This window comes from Monodelphis domestica, chromosome 7 (genome assembly GCF_027887165.1).
Source record: "Monodelphis domestica isolate mMonDom1 chromosome 7, mMonDom1.pri, whole genome shotgun sequence".
Lineage (NCBI taxonomy): Eukaryota > Metazoa > Chordata > Mammalia > Didelphimorphia > Didelphidae > Monodelphis > Monodelphis domestica.
Genome location: NC_077233.1, coordinates 13,686,141 through 13,702,536, shown reverse-complemented (window position 1 = coordinate 13,702,536; position 16,396 = coordinate 13,686,141). Strand labels below are relative to the sequence as shown.

At 53.1% G+C, this 16,396-nt stretch overlaps 1 protein-coding gene across 2 annotated transcripts in view; it reads right to left on the bottom strand.

Annotated features, from left to right (window-relative positions):
* Window positions 1–569: 569 nt before the first annotated feature.
* SCN5A (sodium voltage-gated channel alpha subunit 5) overlaps window positions 570–16,396 on the bottom strand; it is a 109,438-nt gene continuing 93,611 nt past the window's right edge. Inside the window, 6 exon segments of one of the 2 annotated variants that reach the window (NM_001246327.1) lie at window positions 2,710–3,696; window positions 3,760–3,944; window positions 5,458–5,728; window positions 7,768–7,868; window positions 11,125–11,263; window positions 12,772–12,825. In NM_001246327.1, the coding sequence (NP_001233256.1) occupies window positions 2,710–3,696; window positions 3,760–3,944; window positions 5,458–5,728; window positions 7,768–7,868; window positions 11,125–11,263; window positions 12,772–12,825 (1,737 nt within the window). 2 annotated transcript variants of the gene reach the window in all.

Sequence of the window (16,396 nt, the reverse complement as noted above, 5' to 3'; positions counted from 1 at the left end):
AAAGGGAAACAGACAGACAGACAGAGACAGAGAGACAGATGGGGGAGGAAGAGACAGAGACAGAGAAACAGAGAGGGGGGAGAGAGGGAAACAGCCAGCCAGAGAGGCACCTTAGGAAGTCCCCAGGAGGTGGACGTCTCCTGTCTCGGGATGGAGCCCTGCTGCCACTCCAGGCTCCCAAGGCCAGCTCTGGGGAAGCTGAGGGAAGCTTCCTGGGGATGATCCCTTCAGCAATAGCCCGTCGGGCTGCCCACAGCTGAAGCTGGCATTCTCTGGGCACGGCTGGGAGGATCTTAGAGAATGTCTAGCATTTTATAGAAAGGGAAACTGAGGCTGATGTCACTAAGCGCTGAGACTGTAGATCTAGAACCTGGAGGGGGCCTCGGATCCTCCCCCCCTCCCCCCCAGAAGGCGGCCTGGAGGTTACTTGACCAGCCCTTGGTCATGCAGAAGGCAAGGAGCCGCTGGGGATTACTCGAACCCGGCTCTTGTGCCTCCTCAGTTCCAGCAGCAGGACAAGGGGCTCTGGCTGTGGTGGGAAGAGGCGGGAGGAAGGACAGAGCTCCGGGTTGGATCACGGCAGCTGTTTATTGGTTTGTTTTAAAAATATGCATTTTATTCTCTTTCTCTTTACAAGAAGCTCAGTGCCAAAATGCTTGTCCAGTTCAGACATCGTCCAGCTTCGGTCCGGCCCTGCCCCTCCCCCTCCTCCCCCCTCGCCATTCGCTGTGCAATTCTGAAACGAAAGTGCCGGAGAAGCGCTAAGCGGAGGCCGGGGCCTGGCGCATGGTCAGCTGCCCGCCGGGGCTGTCCTGGCGTCGGGGAATCTAGAAGAGTAAAACCCGCGGATACAAAAATAAGGTTTTCCCTTGGAAACGTGGTGGGAGCCGCTCCCGGAGAGATCTGGCTTCCTTCTAGACTCAGAAGGAGAAGGGGGGGGGCCGGGGGCCGAGGGGGGTGCAGGGGGGCTCGGGGGCCACGGAAACATCTGGAGGAATAATACTTGACACTCCTGCCGTGCCTTCGTGGGAGCTCACCCAAAGCTCTGCAGACATTCGCTCTGTCAACACCTGTGAGAGGTAGGTATCATGAAACCCATTTTTCATGTGGGTCCAACTGAGGCACAGAGAGAGTAAGTGACTTGCCCAAGTGCACCCGCTAACCCAGCGGCCAGACCATGGGCTTGGGCCCCGTCTCCTTGGCGGCACAGAGGAGGTGTTGAAGCCCCGTCCGTGTGTTCCTGGCCCAGGTCACTCGTCTCTATTTGTGTGTGTGCGTGAGTGTGTACGTGTGCGTGTGTGAGTGTGTCTGGAACACCCGGGGTGCACAGAGGGGAGGGTCTTACATCTGCCTGCTCAGGAGTGCTGGGTCTCGAGGACTAGAAAAAGCTTTTGGTTTTCCCTGAAAAGTCTCACTGGGGCCGGGTCTCTCCGTGCCTCTGTTTCCCCTGTGGAGAGCAAATGGCTCCTTTTCCCAGCAGGCACCCATTCCCTGGACAGACCTCCTGGGCGGCCAGGCTGGAAGCCCAAAGGGGTGGGAAAAGAGGGGGCGAGCCTGGCCCAGGCCCAAGGAGCCCCCTAACCTGGCCGGAGGTGCCCCTCTGAAATCCGTTGTGGTCGCCGGGGTCCTGTTGGGGCCTTCAAGGCCTCCCTGGGGGGCTCCGGGGGTCAGTGCCCCAAACATCCATGCCGGGGGCAAGCTAACGGGGAGTCCGGAGCCCCTGGTGCCCCTCTCCTTCCACCCAAAGCTTTGGGGCCCAGCAGGAGCCTGGCTGCCTCCTCCCTGACGCCGCCTTGGCTTTGGCCCTCCAGGGCTCCCCGTCCTCGAGAGAGGATTCCTGGGGGGAGGGGGACGTGGGAGCTGCCCTCCCTCCTCTCCCCTCCCTCGCGGCAGCCCTGCCTGGGCCCAGCACCTGGGCCAGCTCTTCTTCGTGTTTTGGTTTGCTTCGCTGTAATACTCTTGTGGGAGAGGCCTGCAGAGGAGGGGCTTCCCAGGGCGAGACCCACCCCTTTCTGAGGGCGTCCTTTGCCCTGCGGTGACAAAGGAATCTGGGCGCTTCCAAAGCATTCTGAAGGGTCTCCTCCGGCCCCCCATTCTAGGGATGAGGAGACTGAGGCCCGGCCAGGGGAGCGGCTCCCCGACGGACGGTCAAGGCTCCGCTGAGCCGCACACAGGGAAGCCGGCCGGGGCAGACCTCGGACCCGACCCCTCGGGGATGGGAAGAAGAGCCCAGCTCGGCGGAGGGCCTCCCTGCCTGGGCCATGATATGGGTGCCGCCCCGGGCGCATGTCTGCTATTCTGCCAGGCGAGCCAGTGGCCGTGGAGCTCCGGAGCCCTCGGCGGGGCGGCCCGGGGGTGCCCGGAGTCTCTCGGGGAGAGCCTGGCTCAGCCTCCCAGTCTGGCACCTCAGCAGGTAGGAGCTCGAACCCTGGGAGGGAAGGCTGGGGGCGTGGCTTCCGGGTGGGGAGGAAGTACAAAAATATCACTATAACAAAGGAGTCCAAGCCGGCTCACAGGGTCTCCAGGAGAAGCCCTCCGCGCCAGAGCTGCAGTCCTGAGACCTTCCTCCTGACCCAGAGTGCCCCGGGGCGGGGCGGGGCGGGGCGAGCCGCCTGAGGCCAGTGACCACGGGCTCTGCCTGGGGCTGCTGCCCCGAGGCGGCGGGAGGGTTCTGTTCCAGGGCAGCAGCAGGCGGCGGGGCTGGCGGCCTCACACCACGGACTCCCGGTCCCTGTCGGGGGACGTGGGCTCGTCCACAAAGTCGTCGCTGCGGCTGTCCTCGGACATTCGGGCCTGGATGTTGTCGCTGGTGGCTCTGGTGACGCTGTCGTAGGACGGCGGCAGGGACGTGGAGGAGACAGAGTTGGAGGGGCCGGAGGGCCGCGAGTAGTGCGCGCTCATCGTGTAGGCGAGCAGGCCCTCGCGCTCGGGGGCATCGTCCCCCGACAGGGTCCCGTCGCTGGTCTGCTGGCGGTACAGGAAGGAGGCGTGCTTCACGGAGCGCTGCAGCAGGTGCCTGCGGAAGGCCCGCTGGATCACCGTGGCCGACACCTCCTCGTGCTTGCGCCGCAGCGTGGTGGTGATGGGCTCGTAGGAGATCTTGGACGGGTTGGCCGCCATGAACTTCTCCTCCATCTGGATCTTCAGGGCGTCCATCTCTCCGGACTCGCCCAGGACCCGCTTGGTGAAGGCGAACAGGATGTCCATGCAATGGATCCGGTCCCCGCTGACCATGGGCAGGTCCATGTTGATGAGGCTGATCTGGTTGGGCTTGGCGATGCGCAGAGGGTCGGACAAGGCGTCGGCAAAGTCGGACAGGGCGGAGTACTCGATGAACTGAGTGGCCTCCGGGTCGAACTTCTCCCAGATCTCGTAGAACATGTCGAAGTCGTCCTCACTCAGGGGCTCCGTGCTCTCCTCCGTGGCCACGCTGAAGTTCTCCAGGATGATGGCGATGTACATGTTGACCACGATCAGGAAGGAAATGATGATGTAGGTGACGAAGAAGAGGATGCCCACTGCCGGGCTGCCGCAGTTCCCCCGGGAGTTGTTGGTGTTGGGCAGGTTGGGGTCACAGTAGGGGGGCCCCGTGTTGAGGATGGGACTGAGGAGCCCGTCCCAGCCGGCAGAGGTGGTGATCTGGAAGAGGCAGAGCATGCTGTTGGCAAAGGTCTGGAAGTTGAACATGTCATCGATCCCGGCCTCCCACTTCACGTAGGCGAAGTTGGCCATGCCGAAGATGGAGTAGATGAACATGACCAGGAAGAGCAGCAGGCCGATGTTGAAGAGGGCAGGGAGGGACATCATGAGGGCAAAGAGCAGTGTTCGAATCCCCTTGGCTCCTCGGATCAGCCGCAGGATGCGGCCGATCCGGGCCAGACGGATGACTCTGAAGAGCGTTGGGGAGAAAAAGTACTTCTGGATGATGTCCGAGAGCACGGTTCCTGAGCAGAACAATGGGGGGGGGGGGGAGAGGATGTTACTGGCTGTGCAAGACCCCAGACCCCAGGGAGGAGGCCTCCTTAACGCCCCAGTGTATCTGCATCCCACAATCCCCATCTCACTCGCTTTTTCTCCCATCCCTCCATGGTGGGGTCTAGGATCATCACACCTTTATGGATGGAGTTCTGAGGATGGGAGGGATGAGACATTGTGCTCAGGACCATGGAGTAGGGCCAGAACAGCTCCTAGAATCCAGGTGCTGCCCAGGGGAAAGGGTGAAACTTTCTCTCTGGTGCTGTCCTTTCAAGCTTCCTACAGTCCTAGGTGGGAGTCCCTGAGTATGACCACCCAGCAGATCTGGTCCTTGGCACTGCCCCCACCAAAGCTTCCCCTCCGGGGCCCCATGCTTGTAGACTGGTCAGGTAGTTTGTAAGGGGGGAGACTAGCTCAGCTCAATAGCTCCTGAGCTCCCTTCAAACCCTGTGGTTCTGTAACAGGATAAGTCTGGGTGTCAGTGGGTTTAAGTGCCCTTCTTCCAAGGGGTCCCCAGCAGCTCATCTCTTTCTAGTGGGTACACTCTCCCTTGGCTCTCCTTTGAAATGTCTTATCTCTCAGGTCCCGATGGGTCAGCCCTATCTTCAAGGATTTGGAGAGGGGGAGTGGTAGGCAGAGAAAGGAAATGATTGCTCCATGCTCTGGTCCCAGTCCACCAGCTTCTAGTCTTATCTTCCAAGACACAATGGAAGGCAGAGGATCAGAGTTCAAATCTCATCACTGATACTCATGACTTGTATTACCTAGGGCAAGTTAATATTCCTGGGACTCAGATTCTTCTCTATAAAAAGAAGAGGAGTTGTGTGGCCTTGGGCAAGTCACTTAACCCCCACTGCCTAGCCCTTACTACTCTTCTGCCTTGGAACCAATACACAGACTCTAAGATGGAAGTTGAGGGTTATAGAAAAAAGAGGAAAGGTGGACGTGGTGGCTTCTGAAGTTTTTTTTGAGTTCTAGAATCCGATGCTTTTTAAGGCCACTTCCAAAGGTTAACCTTCAAAGGTTAATTTTGAACATGCTTTGGCCAAACCCTCAGTTCATCCTGATTCTGCTGAGAGGGCCTTGCCTTTCCCACCTCTGCTGGCTGAAATGGGCACCATCCTTCAAGGCCCAGTTTAAATGTCTCCTCTTCTCTGAAGGTTCCCCCAATTCCCACTCGCCATCACCAAAGCAGGAGAGGTTTCATGCTCTTCCTCAGGGCTCTTAGAGACAGCCTATTTTGGATCAGGGTAATCCATAGGGCCATTTGGTCAGGGCAGTGTGGATTGCATTTGTCTACCCAACAGACAGAATTAGAGTTGAAGGGCCTACAAGAGGCCATCCTCTATTTTACAAATAAAGAAAGGGAGGCCATTAGGATCAGACATCTATAAAGTGTCTGAGGCAGACCTCAACCTCTGGTCCTCCTGCCCCCACGCCTGGCACTGCACCCCCTGTGCCCTGTGGCCCCCACGCACATACCCACGATGGAGAGGATCACGACCACAAAGTCGAAGATGTTCCAGCTGTTGGTAAAGTAGTAGTGGCGCAGGGCGATCACCTTGATGACACACTCGCCCGTGAAGATGCCCACGAAGAGCAGGTTGATCTTGGCCAGGATACTGATCTTCTCTGGGCTCTGGTCATCCGTTTCCACCATCATGGTCACCATGTTCAGGCAAATGAGGAACATGATGGTGACATCGAAGGCCTGCTTGGTGACGATGTCAAAGATGAAGCCTTGGTATTTGTTCTGTAACAAGGAGCGAGGCCACAGGTGTGTTAGCAAGCTCTTTGGGGGGTGGGGGAGTCAAAGTGGAAGGACAGGCAGAAGATGAAGGACTGGGGTGGCTAGTGAGCCTGAGGCCATGCAGGCCCTACAGGGTTACCCAATCTGACCCTGTAACACCAACTGCTACAGGGGTAGGAGAGAAGGAGAAAGGCACAACGTAGACCCTGACTTTGGGGAATATCTGGGGGCACAGACAGAGCTGGAAGGGACCTCAGAGGCCATCTCATCTAACTTCCCTATTTTATAGATCAGGAAACTGAGGCCCTGGGGGAGGGTTAAGTGACTCCCAAGGTTACACAGCTAGAAATGGCAGAGCAAGGCTTTGCAACCAGGTCCTCTGATTCTTGGGGCAGCACCCCTTCTCATGGCATCAAGGTGCCTCTTTAGGGTCTTCCATTCCTTCGATGTGCTCTGTAGGCGTTGACCAACCTCATAGAAAGGCAGTCAGGAGAGTGAGAGACATCTACGTGTTGATGTGCCAGACTAGGGGTAAAATTAACATCAAAGAACAGTCATTATTGACTCTGCCTTCTGGGACAGCATAGATTCAGGCCCTGAGAGACCACCAGAGACATTTAGGGCCTACTTGATAAGGCTGAAGGGTGGGCCAGGTGTGCCCGTCAGTAGGCAGAGAGCCCTCCTGGTACCAGCTGCCTCCTTTACCTGTACCCATTAGATGCCAACATTGGCATGGCACTTGGGCAGAGAGACCTCTGCCTAGTCTTGTGGCCTGGCTTATCTCTGAGCCTGAGGTCCCCACTCAACCTCTCTCTTTAGTCTACCCAGCATGTTCATTCACTGTCTGGCCTGTTTTCCCAAAGGAAGGGTTGCTTCATTCATTGCTTTTGTAGTGCCAACCCCCAGCACAGTCCCTGGCACAGAGGAAGTGCTTCGCAATAGTCCCTGGCACAGAGGAAGTGCTTCGCAATATTTGTTGGTTGAGTCATTTTACTCCTGAGTTGCTTCAAGTATCCATGGACCTAATTTCCCCAGCCCAGATGTTGAGTGCTCTATCGAGAGGGCAGGCAGACTACACCTTCTCCTTTGACTATCTCCCTGACAGCACAGCCGAGGACAGGGGACGCTGGGAGACTTCCTACACCTTGGAATTGGAAGGAACTTCAGAGGCCAAGTCCTTCTCTTCTCTGCCCAAGAATCCCTTCAGTAGCAAACCTGACCAATGCTCGTTCAGTCTCTGCTTGGAGATCTCCTTTAAGTCAATCCTGGATCTTTCAAGGCAGCCCAGGCCACTTTGCACACACGAACATTAATTAAGGTCCTACCAGGTGCCATGCACTATGCTACTCCCTGGGGATACAAAGACGAAATCCTTCCGTATTCCTGGCCTTCTAAAAACTCCAAGATCCAGCTCAAATCCCACCTTTTTCAGGAATCCTCTCTCTGTTCTGAGACTACTTCCCATTCATATTGCAGATATCTAGCCTATAACATTCATCGGCATATCACGTCCCTATTAGAATGTAAGCTCCTTGAGGCCAAGGCTGTGTTTTGGCTCTTCTTGGTATCCTCAGAACTTAGTCCAGTGTTTTGCTCATAGGATGACCTTAATAAATGCAGTCTTTCTATCCATCCATCCCTCCCTCCCTTCATGCATCCATCCATCCCTCCATGCATCCATCCATCACTCCCTCCCTCCATCCATTCATCCATCATTCCCTCCATGCATCCATCCATCCCTCCCTCCATCCATCCATCCATCACTCCCTCCATCCATCCATCCCTCCATCCATCACTCCCTTCCTCCCTCCCTCCATCCATCCCTCCCTCCCTCCATCCATCCATCCCTCCCTCCATCCCTTCATCCATCCATCCCTCCCTCCCTCCATTCATCCATCCATCCATTCACTCATCCATTCCTCTAGCCATTCCTCTATTTTTAGAGCTTAGGAGCAAGAGGGCAGATTCATCTGGGGCCATGCCAAAGGCCAGGCAGGGCTCTCTTGGGCAAAGGCGATGCCCAGTTTGCATCTGCATCTCACCAGGGGCCGAGGAATTGGCTTCTGAGGCTTCTTGGACCCAAGCTTTTTCATTGCGTTGTAATACTTCTTCTGTTCCTCTGTCATGAAGATGTCTTGCCCCCCTAAGTGCAGAGAAAGAAACTCTCGTTATTTTTGTGCTCTGAACAGACAGTTGTGAGACCTCTTCATGGCTCGAAATGGAGCCCAGAATGTTGGAAGAGGTGATTAGACTTTGGCTCAGACCATCCAGGAGGGTGTGCCAGGCTATGCCAACAGTCAGGATTAGGGACCATAGATTGGAGTTGGAGTCATTTGGTCCAACCCCTTCATTTTACAGATGAAGCGACTGAGGCTCATAGAGGTTAAATGACTTGCCTGAGCTTAGAGGGTGTAAGTGGGGGGCCTGCTCCAGACCAATGTCCCCTTGTGCCTTAGTAATTGGCCCCTTGCTCTGAAACCAAGGAAGGAGGGTCAAGGAACTTATCCTGATGGGCTGAGAGTTAGAAGACCTAGACACAGGTCTGGGCTCTGCCATGAGCTCACTGTGTGGCCTTAGGCAAGTGTCTTCACTGGCTGCCTCCTGGAGGGGCATCTTAGGTGATGGGAAAATCCTTTGTCAGCCATCACTGTTATCACTAGTGGGTTGCCTATGTTATCCGGGTCTTTGAGGGAAAAGCAGCATGTGTGAGTTGCAGAGTTGCCTTCTCTGCCCCTTTCACCATCATGGTTCCTCTCTCCATCCTTAGCGTCAGGATGAACTCCTCTGGGATGCTGTGTTCATTATGGGGACCCCCGGGAAAGGACATGCTCTAGGGAGCCTCCACCCACAATGCACCCAGGACTGTGAGGAAAACAGAGATGGGGCCACAGGAAGATTGGCCAAGAGGACAAGCCAGGGAGGAGACTCAGGAAAGGGGACCGTAACTCTCAGAGGCATCAAAGACTCGGAACTGGGAGTTGGAAGGGACTTTAGGCATCATCTGGTCCTCTCAAAGATGGCTACTTTTCAAGTGTCCCAAAGGAGGGGTCTTGTTCGGGCAGGGTCTAGTCTGGTGGCTTCTCAGAGATTTCACTAGAGTTCAGCCCACAACAAAGCAGGAACTCCTTCAATAATTTCCTTGACAAGAGATCACCCAGACACAGTTTGCATCCCTCCGTTGACAGGGAACTTGCAAACTCCAATGTTGCCCTGTTTGGGGCAGCTTTAATTCTAAGGTTTGATATGGCGTAGTGGGTAGGTAGAACACTGGGCTTGGAGTCAGAAGGACCTGGGTTCTAATCCTGTCTTAGACCCATATAAACTCTCTGACCCTGGGACAGTTCTTGAATGTCTAGAAGCCTGTTTTCCTCCTGTGTAAAATGAAGAGACTAGACTCTATGACCAATAAGGCCCTTCCCAGCGTTGTCTGCCTTTCTTCAACTCCTAATTCTGGCCTTTGGGCCAGCAGATGAAATCCTTCCAAGTGCCCTGAAATGCTTTGCAGCCCTCTTAGGGTTTTTGTAAGCCTTTACCTTCCATCTTATCATCAACACTGGCTTTGGTTTCAAGGCAGAAGAGTTAGGCAATGGGGGTCAAGTGACTTGCCCAGGGTGGCACAGCTAGGAAATATCGGAGGCTAGATTTGGACCCAGGACCTTCCACAGGTTTCTTGATCACCATTCTTTGGGGCCATTTCTTCACGAAATTCCAAATTCATCTAATTCTATTGCCTTTGACCCCATCTCACTTCACCTTGCCCAGACTCTCTTCATCAGCCTATCACGAAAGACCTTGTCCCAGGCTTGGCTGAAATCCAGGTGTCCCTTCTCTCCTCTCCTCCCTACCCAAACTCTCTGCTTCCCTTTAGTATGTTGTCTTCCTCCATCAGAAAGTCAGCTCCTGGGGCAGCTGGGTGGCTCAGTGGATGGAGAGTCAAGTCTAGAGATGGGAGGTCCTGGGTTCAAATCTGGCCTCAGACACTTCCCAGCTGTGTGACCCTGGGCAAGTCACTTGACCCCCATTGTTTAGTCCTTCCTACTCTTCTGCCTTGGAGCCAGTACATGGTATTGATTCCAAGATGGAAGGTGAGGGTTTAAAAAAAGGAAAAAAGTAAGCTCCCTAAGGGCAGGCCTGTGGTCTTTCTCCTTTCTGTCTCTTTGGCACTTACCAACTAACTCTTGGCTTGCCTTAACATGCTTAATAATCCTGTCAAAAATGGAAAAGATGGGGGCCACGAGGTGGTTCAGTGGATAGAGAGGCCCAGAGATGGGAGGTTGTGTGTTCAAATCTGGCCTCAGACACTTCTTAGCTGTGACCCTGGGCAAGTCACTTAACCCTAATAATCTAATCCTTACTGCATTTCTGTCTTAGAACTGACACCAAACAAAAAACCCAGAAAAGATTCGGACATGCCTTGTCCTTGGGGCACCCACACTTGATCGCCACTTCTCGATTGTTGTCATTCAGTCATTTCAGTCCTGATTGACAATGATCCAATTTGGGAGGTTTCTTGGCCAAGATACTGGAGGGGTTGCCATTTCCTTCTCCAGCTCATTTTCCAGATAAAGAAAGGGAGGCAAACAGGGTGCAGTGACTTGCCCAGGGTCACACTGCTAGGAAGTGCCTAAGGCTGGATTTGAACCTGCACAGGCAGTCTTCCTGGGCTTAGGCCCAGCACCCTCCCGAATGCTCACAACACAGTCTCTAGAATTGTGCCGATCACTGAAGTCAAGCGAGATCTCTGGAATGTGGCGTTTCTGCCCATTTTCCCTCACTAAGGTTTGCTTCCTCTTGGTTTTCCCAGTAAACTAGCACTCTGGACAGACCCAGGAGCTGTCACTGTCCACTTCCAGCCATCGGTCACTGTTTGGTCATCCCCTGCCATGTGCCAGGCACACACACAGAGGTTGACCATCTACCATGGAAATGGTCCAGATATTCTAGCCTCACTGGGGCCTCTTTCCAGGGGTGCCTGGCACCCCGGCTGTTTCCACGGGCCAGGCTTCTTGGTAGTTTCCCCTGGGCCCCGAGGGTCCCCTCTGGCTCCCTGGCTTCCAGAATTCCTCCTTGGCCCTTGAGGACACCCTACAGCGACGCCAAGTTCCTGGTCCGGGACAGGCACGTTCCTCAGCTGGCTCTTGTTCCCTTCCGGAATGGGGGCTCCTCGAGAGCAGCCAGTGTTGGGCCCACTGTCTGGCACCCAGCCAACACTGAATTTTGGATGCTATCTGACCCTCCATAGCAGCAGCATTAGCATGAGAGGACTCCCTTATCTTACAGATGAGGACACTGAGGCCAGAGTCCTTCCGACTGATCCTTCCCCGTGAGTGACAGCCATCCTGAGTGAGAATCAGAAAGCCCCCCTCCCCCTCCCCCGGCCCTGCCAAACCCCCCTCTACGTATCTTTTTCTTTTGTTGGTTGAAGTTGTCAATGATGACACCGATAAAGAGGTTCAGGGTGAAGAAAGACCCAAAGATGATGAAGATGACAAAGTAGAGGTACATGTACAGGTTGTACTCCCACTGAGGCTGTTCTTCACACTGCAAGGGAGACACAGAAAGTGGCCAAAGGCTGGCACGAGCTGCCACCCGAGGACCCCAGCATCATCTGAGCCCCAAGGGCGAGAAGCCAGGGTGGGAGAGCAGTGAGAGCTCTTCTGGAGTGGCAGCTTAGCAGCAGGGAGGAGGAGGGGGGGGGGAAGAGAAGGAGGAGGAGGAGAAAGAGAAAGAGGACAAGGAAGAGGAGGAGAAGAGAAGGAGGACAAGGAAGAGGAGGAGGAAGAGAAAGAGGAGGAGGAAGAAGAGGAGGAGGAGGAAGAGGAAGAGAAAGAGGAGGAGGAAGAGAGGGAGGAGGAGGAAGAGGAAAAGAAAGAGGAGGAGGAAGAGAGGGAGGAGGAGGAGAAAGAAGAGGAGGAAGAGAAAGAGGAGGAGGAAGAGGAGGAGGAGAAGGAGAAGGAAGAGAGGGAGGAGGAGGCAGAGGAGGAGCAGCAGCAGCAGGGAGGAGGAGGAAGAGGAAGAGTTGAAAAAGGTGGAGGAAGAGGAGGAGAAGGTGGAGGAGGAGGTAGAAGAGGAAGAGGAGGAGAAGGAAGAGAAGAAGGAGGGGGGGGGCTGTTGGGCCAAAGAGGAGGCATGTGTGGGACCAGGGACAGGTGACATTCAGCATCTCACCTCCCACCTCCAAGCCTTTGCTCAGGCTGACCTCTGTATCTGGAATGAATTTCCTGCTTATCTCTAAGTTTCAGAATCTCTAGCTTCCTTCAAAACTCAGCTCATGTCACTTACAGGAAGCCTCTCCTGAACCCCACAGCTGCTAGAGCCTCTCCCGAAATGACTCGGTATCTACTTTGTCAATATTTCCATTTTACTCAAGTGCATATTGTTTTCCCTGCTTTGTTTTTGCCTTTGTAGGCCCGGGTCCTAGTGGAATGCTTGGCACATAGTAGGCGTTTCATGAATGCCTGCTGATTGACTGGGCTGGAAGCGGGGAGGGAGGCTGTGGGGGCAGGAATCGGAACGGTGCGTGTGGGGGCTGGAGGGTGGATTTGTCTTGGGGAATGTGTCTGGCATAAGTACGTGTGGGCTGAGGAAAGCTCTGGGAGAACCCAGACTGAATGGGAGACGTGATGGAAGCCAGAGGAGAGCTGTGGAGATGCCAGTGAGTATCGGGGGGCTTTGGGGTCCCCCAAATAAGCAGGGCCCTTTGGGGGTCTGTTGGCATTTCTCAGTCTCGTCTCTGAATCCTTCATCTTAGCACGGTGCCTGGCACACGGATGCCTGGTGAATGATAGCCAGCCAAAGCTGCCAGGGCGCCAGGGAGAGGAGGGCATCCAGATCAGGGAAGATGCTACGCTTCTCCCCCCTCCCCTTCTCCTCTGAGACTGGCATCCATCTACTTTGAAGATGCAAGTCAACGAGACGAGTTCAGCCCCTGGTCCTGGGCTCAGAGGAGAGGCCAGCGACCTCCCTCGAGCACGGCCAGGGTGGAGCGGCTGAGGAGGTCCCTGCCATTCCCGGCCTGCAAGCCCCGGAGGGCTTGGCTCACTCACCCCTCTGGAGTCCACGGCGGCATACATGATGTCCATCCAGCCCTTAAAGGTGGCCTGCAAGGGAAATGCACTGTTAAGGAAGCTGCTTACTTGCATCTGCTCTGCCTGAGGAGCCGACAAAGCCGCTTCTAGAGGGAGAGATGCCAGCCTGGAGGGCCGAACAAAAGACAGCCTGGCGTCCTGGAAAGCTTGCTGGGAGCTCCTCGAGGTTAGGGGCCATATCTCTGCCTCTCCGAGAAGCCCTGCCTCTCACGCAGTAGGTGCTTATTAAATGCTCACTGATGAGGGGACCTTGGGAAAGTCATGCCCCTTCTTCGAGGGTCTTTTGAAAAATGGGAGATGGCTCAGGACCATGGCAGGAATCGTGGCGATCCCTGGGCCACCCATGCCAGGGGCCTCTTCTACAATATATCGGACTCATTAGGGGCCTTCCAGCCTCTGCTGGGATGCTTCTGATGATGGGGAACTCACTAACAATAATGAGGAGGAGGAGGGGAATGGGCAAGCGCCTTAAAGTTTGCAAATTGCTCTACAAATATGATCTCATTTGATCCTCACAATAAGTCTGGGAGGCAGGTGGTAGTATTATTCCCATTTTACAATGAAGGAAACTGAAGCAGACAAAGTGACTTGTCCAGGGTCACACAACTCCCAAATGTCTGTGGATGCATTTGAACTCGGGTCTCCTTGACCCCAGCTCTAGTGCTCTATGACCTAGACCACTGCCTGCCCCGCCACTTCTCAAGTCATTGCACTTGAAGCATTAGCAAGTTTTTCCTGACAGCAAACTGGAATCTCTCTTTTACCCAGTGCTCCTGCTTCAGTCCCCTGGAGCTAAGCAGAACAACTCCTTCCTGTGAAAGCCCTGCCAATACTAGCATGTTCTCTTAGAAGTCCTCTCTTCCATGGGTGTGGGGGATAGAATGCCGAATTCAAATTCAATCACAGACACTGTGCTAAGTGCTTTGTGGTTATTATTTCATTCAAGTCTCACAAAAACCCTGGGAGGTAGGTACTATTATTATCTCCCATTTTAAATTCAAGGAAACGGAGGCAAACTGAGGTGAAGTGACCTGTTGAGGCTCATATGTGGTTAGTAAGTATGTGAGGCCAAATTTGAACTCAGGTCTTCTGACTCCAGGCCCAGCATTCTTTCCCCTGCACCTTCTAGCTTTCTACATTTATGCAGTCTCAAACATTATTGCTTTCCCTCTCAATTTCTTACTTGACCTTAAGCCTGGGGGAGGCGGGGGGTGGGGGTCCAGGAATCCTGTCTGCACCTTCTCCAACAGTAAACACAGGGCTCTATGCTAACTTAACAAATATTTGCTGAATGAATGAATGAATAAATGAATGAATGAATGAATGAATGAATGAACTCAGGTGAACATCACCTCTGTCCTGGGCCTGCTTTCTTCATCTATCAAATGTGGATGCAAAAAGCCTTTTGGTGAAGACAGGAGAGAATAGAAAAAGAAATGCTTTGAAAATATAAAAAGTGCCAGAAATACAGGACTAGCTTCCATTTCTTTAACTGTATTTTTCCTCCATTCTTACATGAGAATCTCTCCAGAACCTTTCAGAGGCAGGGAAGAGGTATTATTCCCATTCGAAAGATGGGTAAACTGTGGCTCAGAGAGATCAAGTTACTGGCCCAAGGTCATACAGCTATTCAATTCAACAGAAGGATTGGGTGCCTACTATGTCCCAGGCATTGTCATTGGCACTATGGATGCAAGGGCATCAGGAAACCAGTCCCTGGCCTCAAGAAACTGAGCTTTCTGATAGCATGTCCTATGCTCTTCCCACCAAGTTAGGCTGGCTTGGAATGCACATGTGGGAAGTGCAATAACACAGCTGGAAAAAACCCTGATGCTCTGTCATCTCCTGTCTCTATGATGCCCTTGATTATCTGTGCCCTCCGTTGTGGGCATTTCCCTGTGCCAGTGTCTCTTTGTTTGCGGCTTTCCCTGACCTCACTGATCTGATCCTTTAAACCACCAAGTCCATATTTCTTTCATGGAAATGGTCCAATCAAGCAGCAGAGAATTTGGTCTCGACATCTGGTGAGAGACATAAGTCTAGGGAGAGATATTAGCCATCTTTTTAGTCAGTGTCTGTCTAACACAAAAGTCAAAGAGCTGGCTTCCATCCTGGATCTTCTGCTTACTTGCTGTGTGACCTTGGAGAAACCACTCAACCTACCTGAGATTTAGTCAGCCCTCCAGAGGCTGAAGTCAGGAAAGATATAACCTTAGTGGCTCCTAAAGGTTTACAGAATATGCTTTCAGCTACTCAAGTAGGATAAGTCCCACTTTACAGATGATGAGACTGATGCTCTGAGAGGCTTAGACTCCCCTGTGGGCTGCACAGAAGCTGAATTTGAACCCACATCTCTCTGGGTTCCAAGTCCATAAATGTTTCCATCTCATCATAAAAATGTTGGTTTCTTTTGGACCAGACTTTCAAGTTGTGCCTGTGATGGGGTCACCCAAGTCCACAAGGTGTTTCACAGCTTTAGGGACCTCATATCCACACAGAGAGGTGTGATCTGATGCTGATGGACTAATGTTGGGGCTGAATATAAGTAATGCACCTCTGGCCAATAGCTTTGGGCTCAACCCAATAATCCAGCTAGATACTTCCAAGGGGCTTCTTGCTGTATTGAGTCTTAAGAGGAATTCTAAAGGAACCACATTCTTGAGGCCTTGGGGGTAGTGTAGCCTTAGCCTTGGAGAGGTTTCAGATTAGACACCAATGGGCTTGACTCACCATTTCCCACCACCATATCTTTGCACAAGCTGTGCTGTAATCCGAGAATGCATCTCCTTCTTGCTTCTACCTCGTTGAATCCATAATTTCCTTCAAAGTACAGCTCAGGTGCTATCTCCATATAACATCAATCAAAATGCATTTATTAAGCACCTACTATGTGCCAGGCAGTGTGCTAGGAATACCTCTAAAAATGACTGTGTAGTTTTGCATATGCTCTGTATTTGTCAATCTAAGAACATATTGCATCTGCTCAGTAGACTGCAAGCCCCTTGGGGACAGGGGACTTGTTTCCATTTTGTCATTGTGCCTAGCACGGTCCTTTGTATATAGAAGGAACTTAAGAAATGCTCATTGAATCAAATGTGATTTTGCTGTGCTAGATATTTCAGTTTAGAAAGCCAGACTAACAATGAGAAATACAATGAGCAAAGGGTTAGGTGGCTCGGTGACTGAAAGCCAAGCCTGGAGAGAGGAGCCTGGGTTTACAGATGATCTCAGATAATTCTTAGCTGTGTGACCCTGGGCAAGTCACTTAACCCCCACTGCCCACTGCTCTTCTGCCTTGGAATCATTACTTAGTAGCAATTCTAAGATGGAAGGGAAGGGCTTAAAAAACCAATCACAAAACCATCCCCGGTAAGCTGAGTTCTGGCTTACTTTCTGCTCAGTTTTCAAGGTCAGCCGCTCATTGCTCTTGAATGAGGCGCATTCTGTCTTCACTGAAGCAATTAGCCATCCAGGGAATTAAACGTGGACTTTGGTTCTTGAAAGTCTGGGTTTCAACCACTTCCCGGAAGGGACTCAACCCTTTCCTAGGCTGACACTCCGAATCAGGACGGAGGGGCCCAGT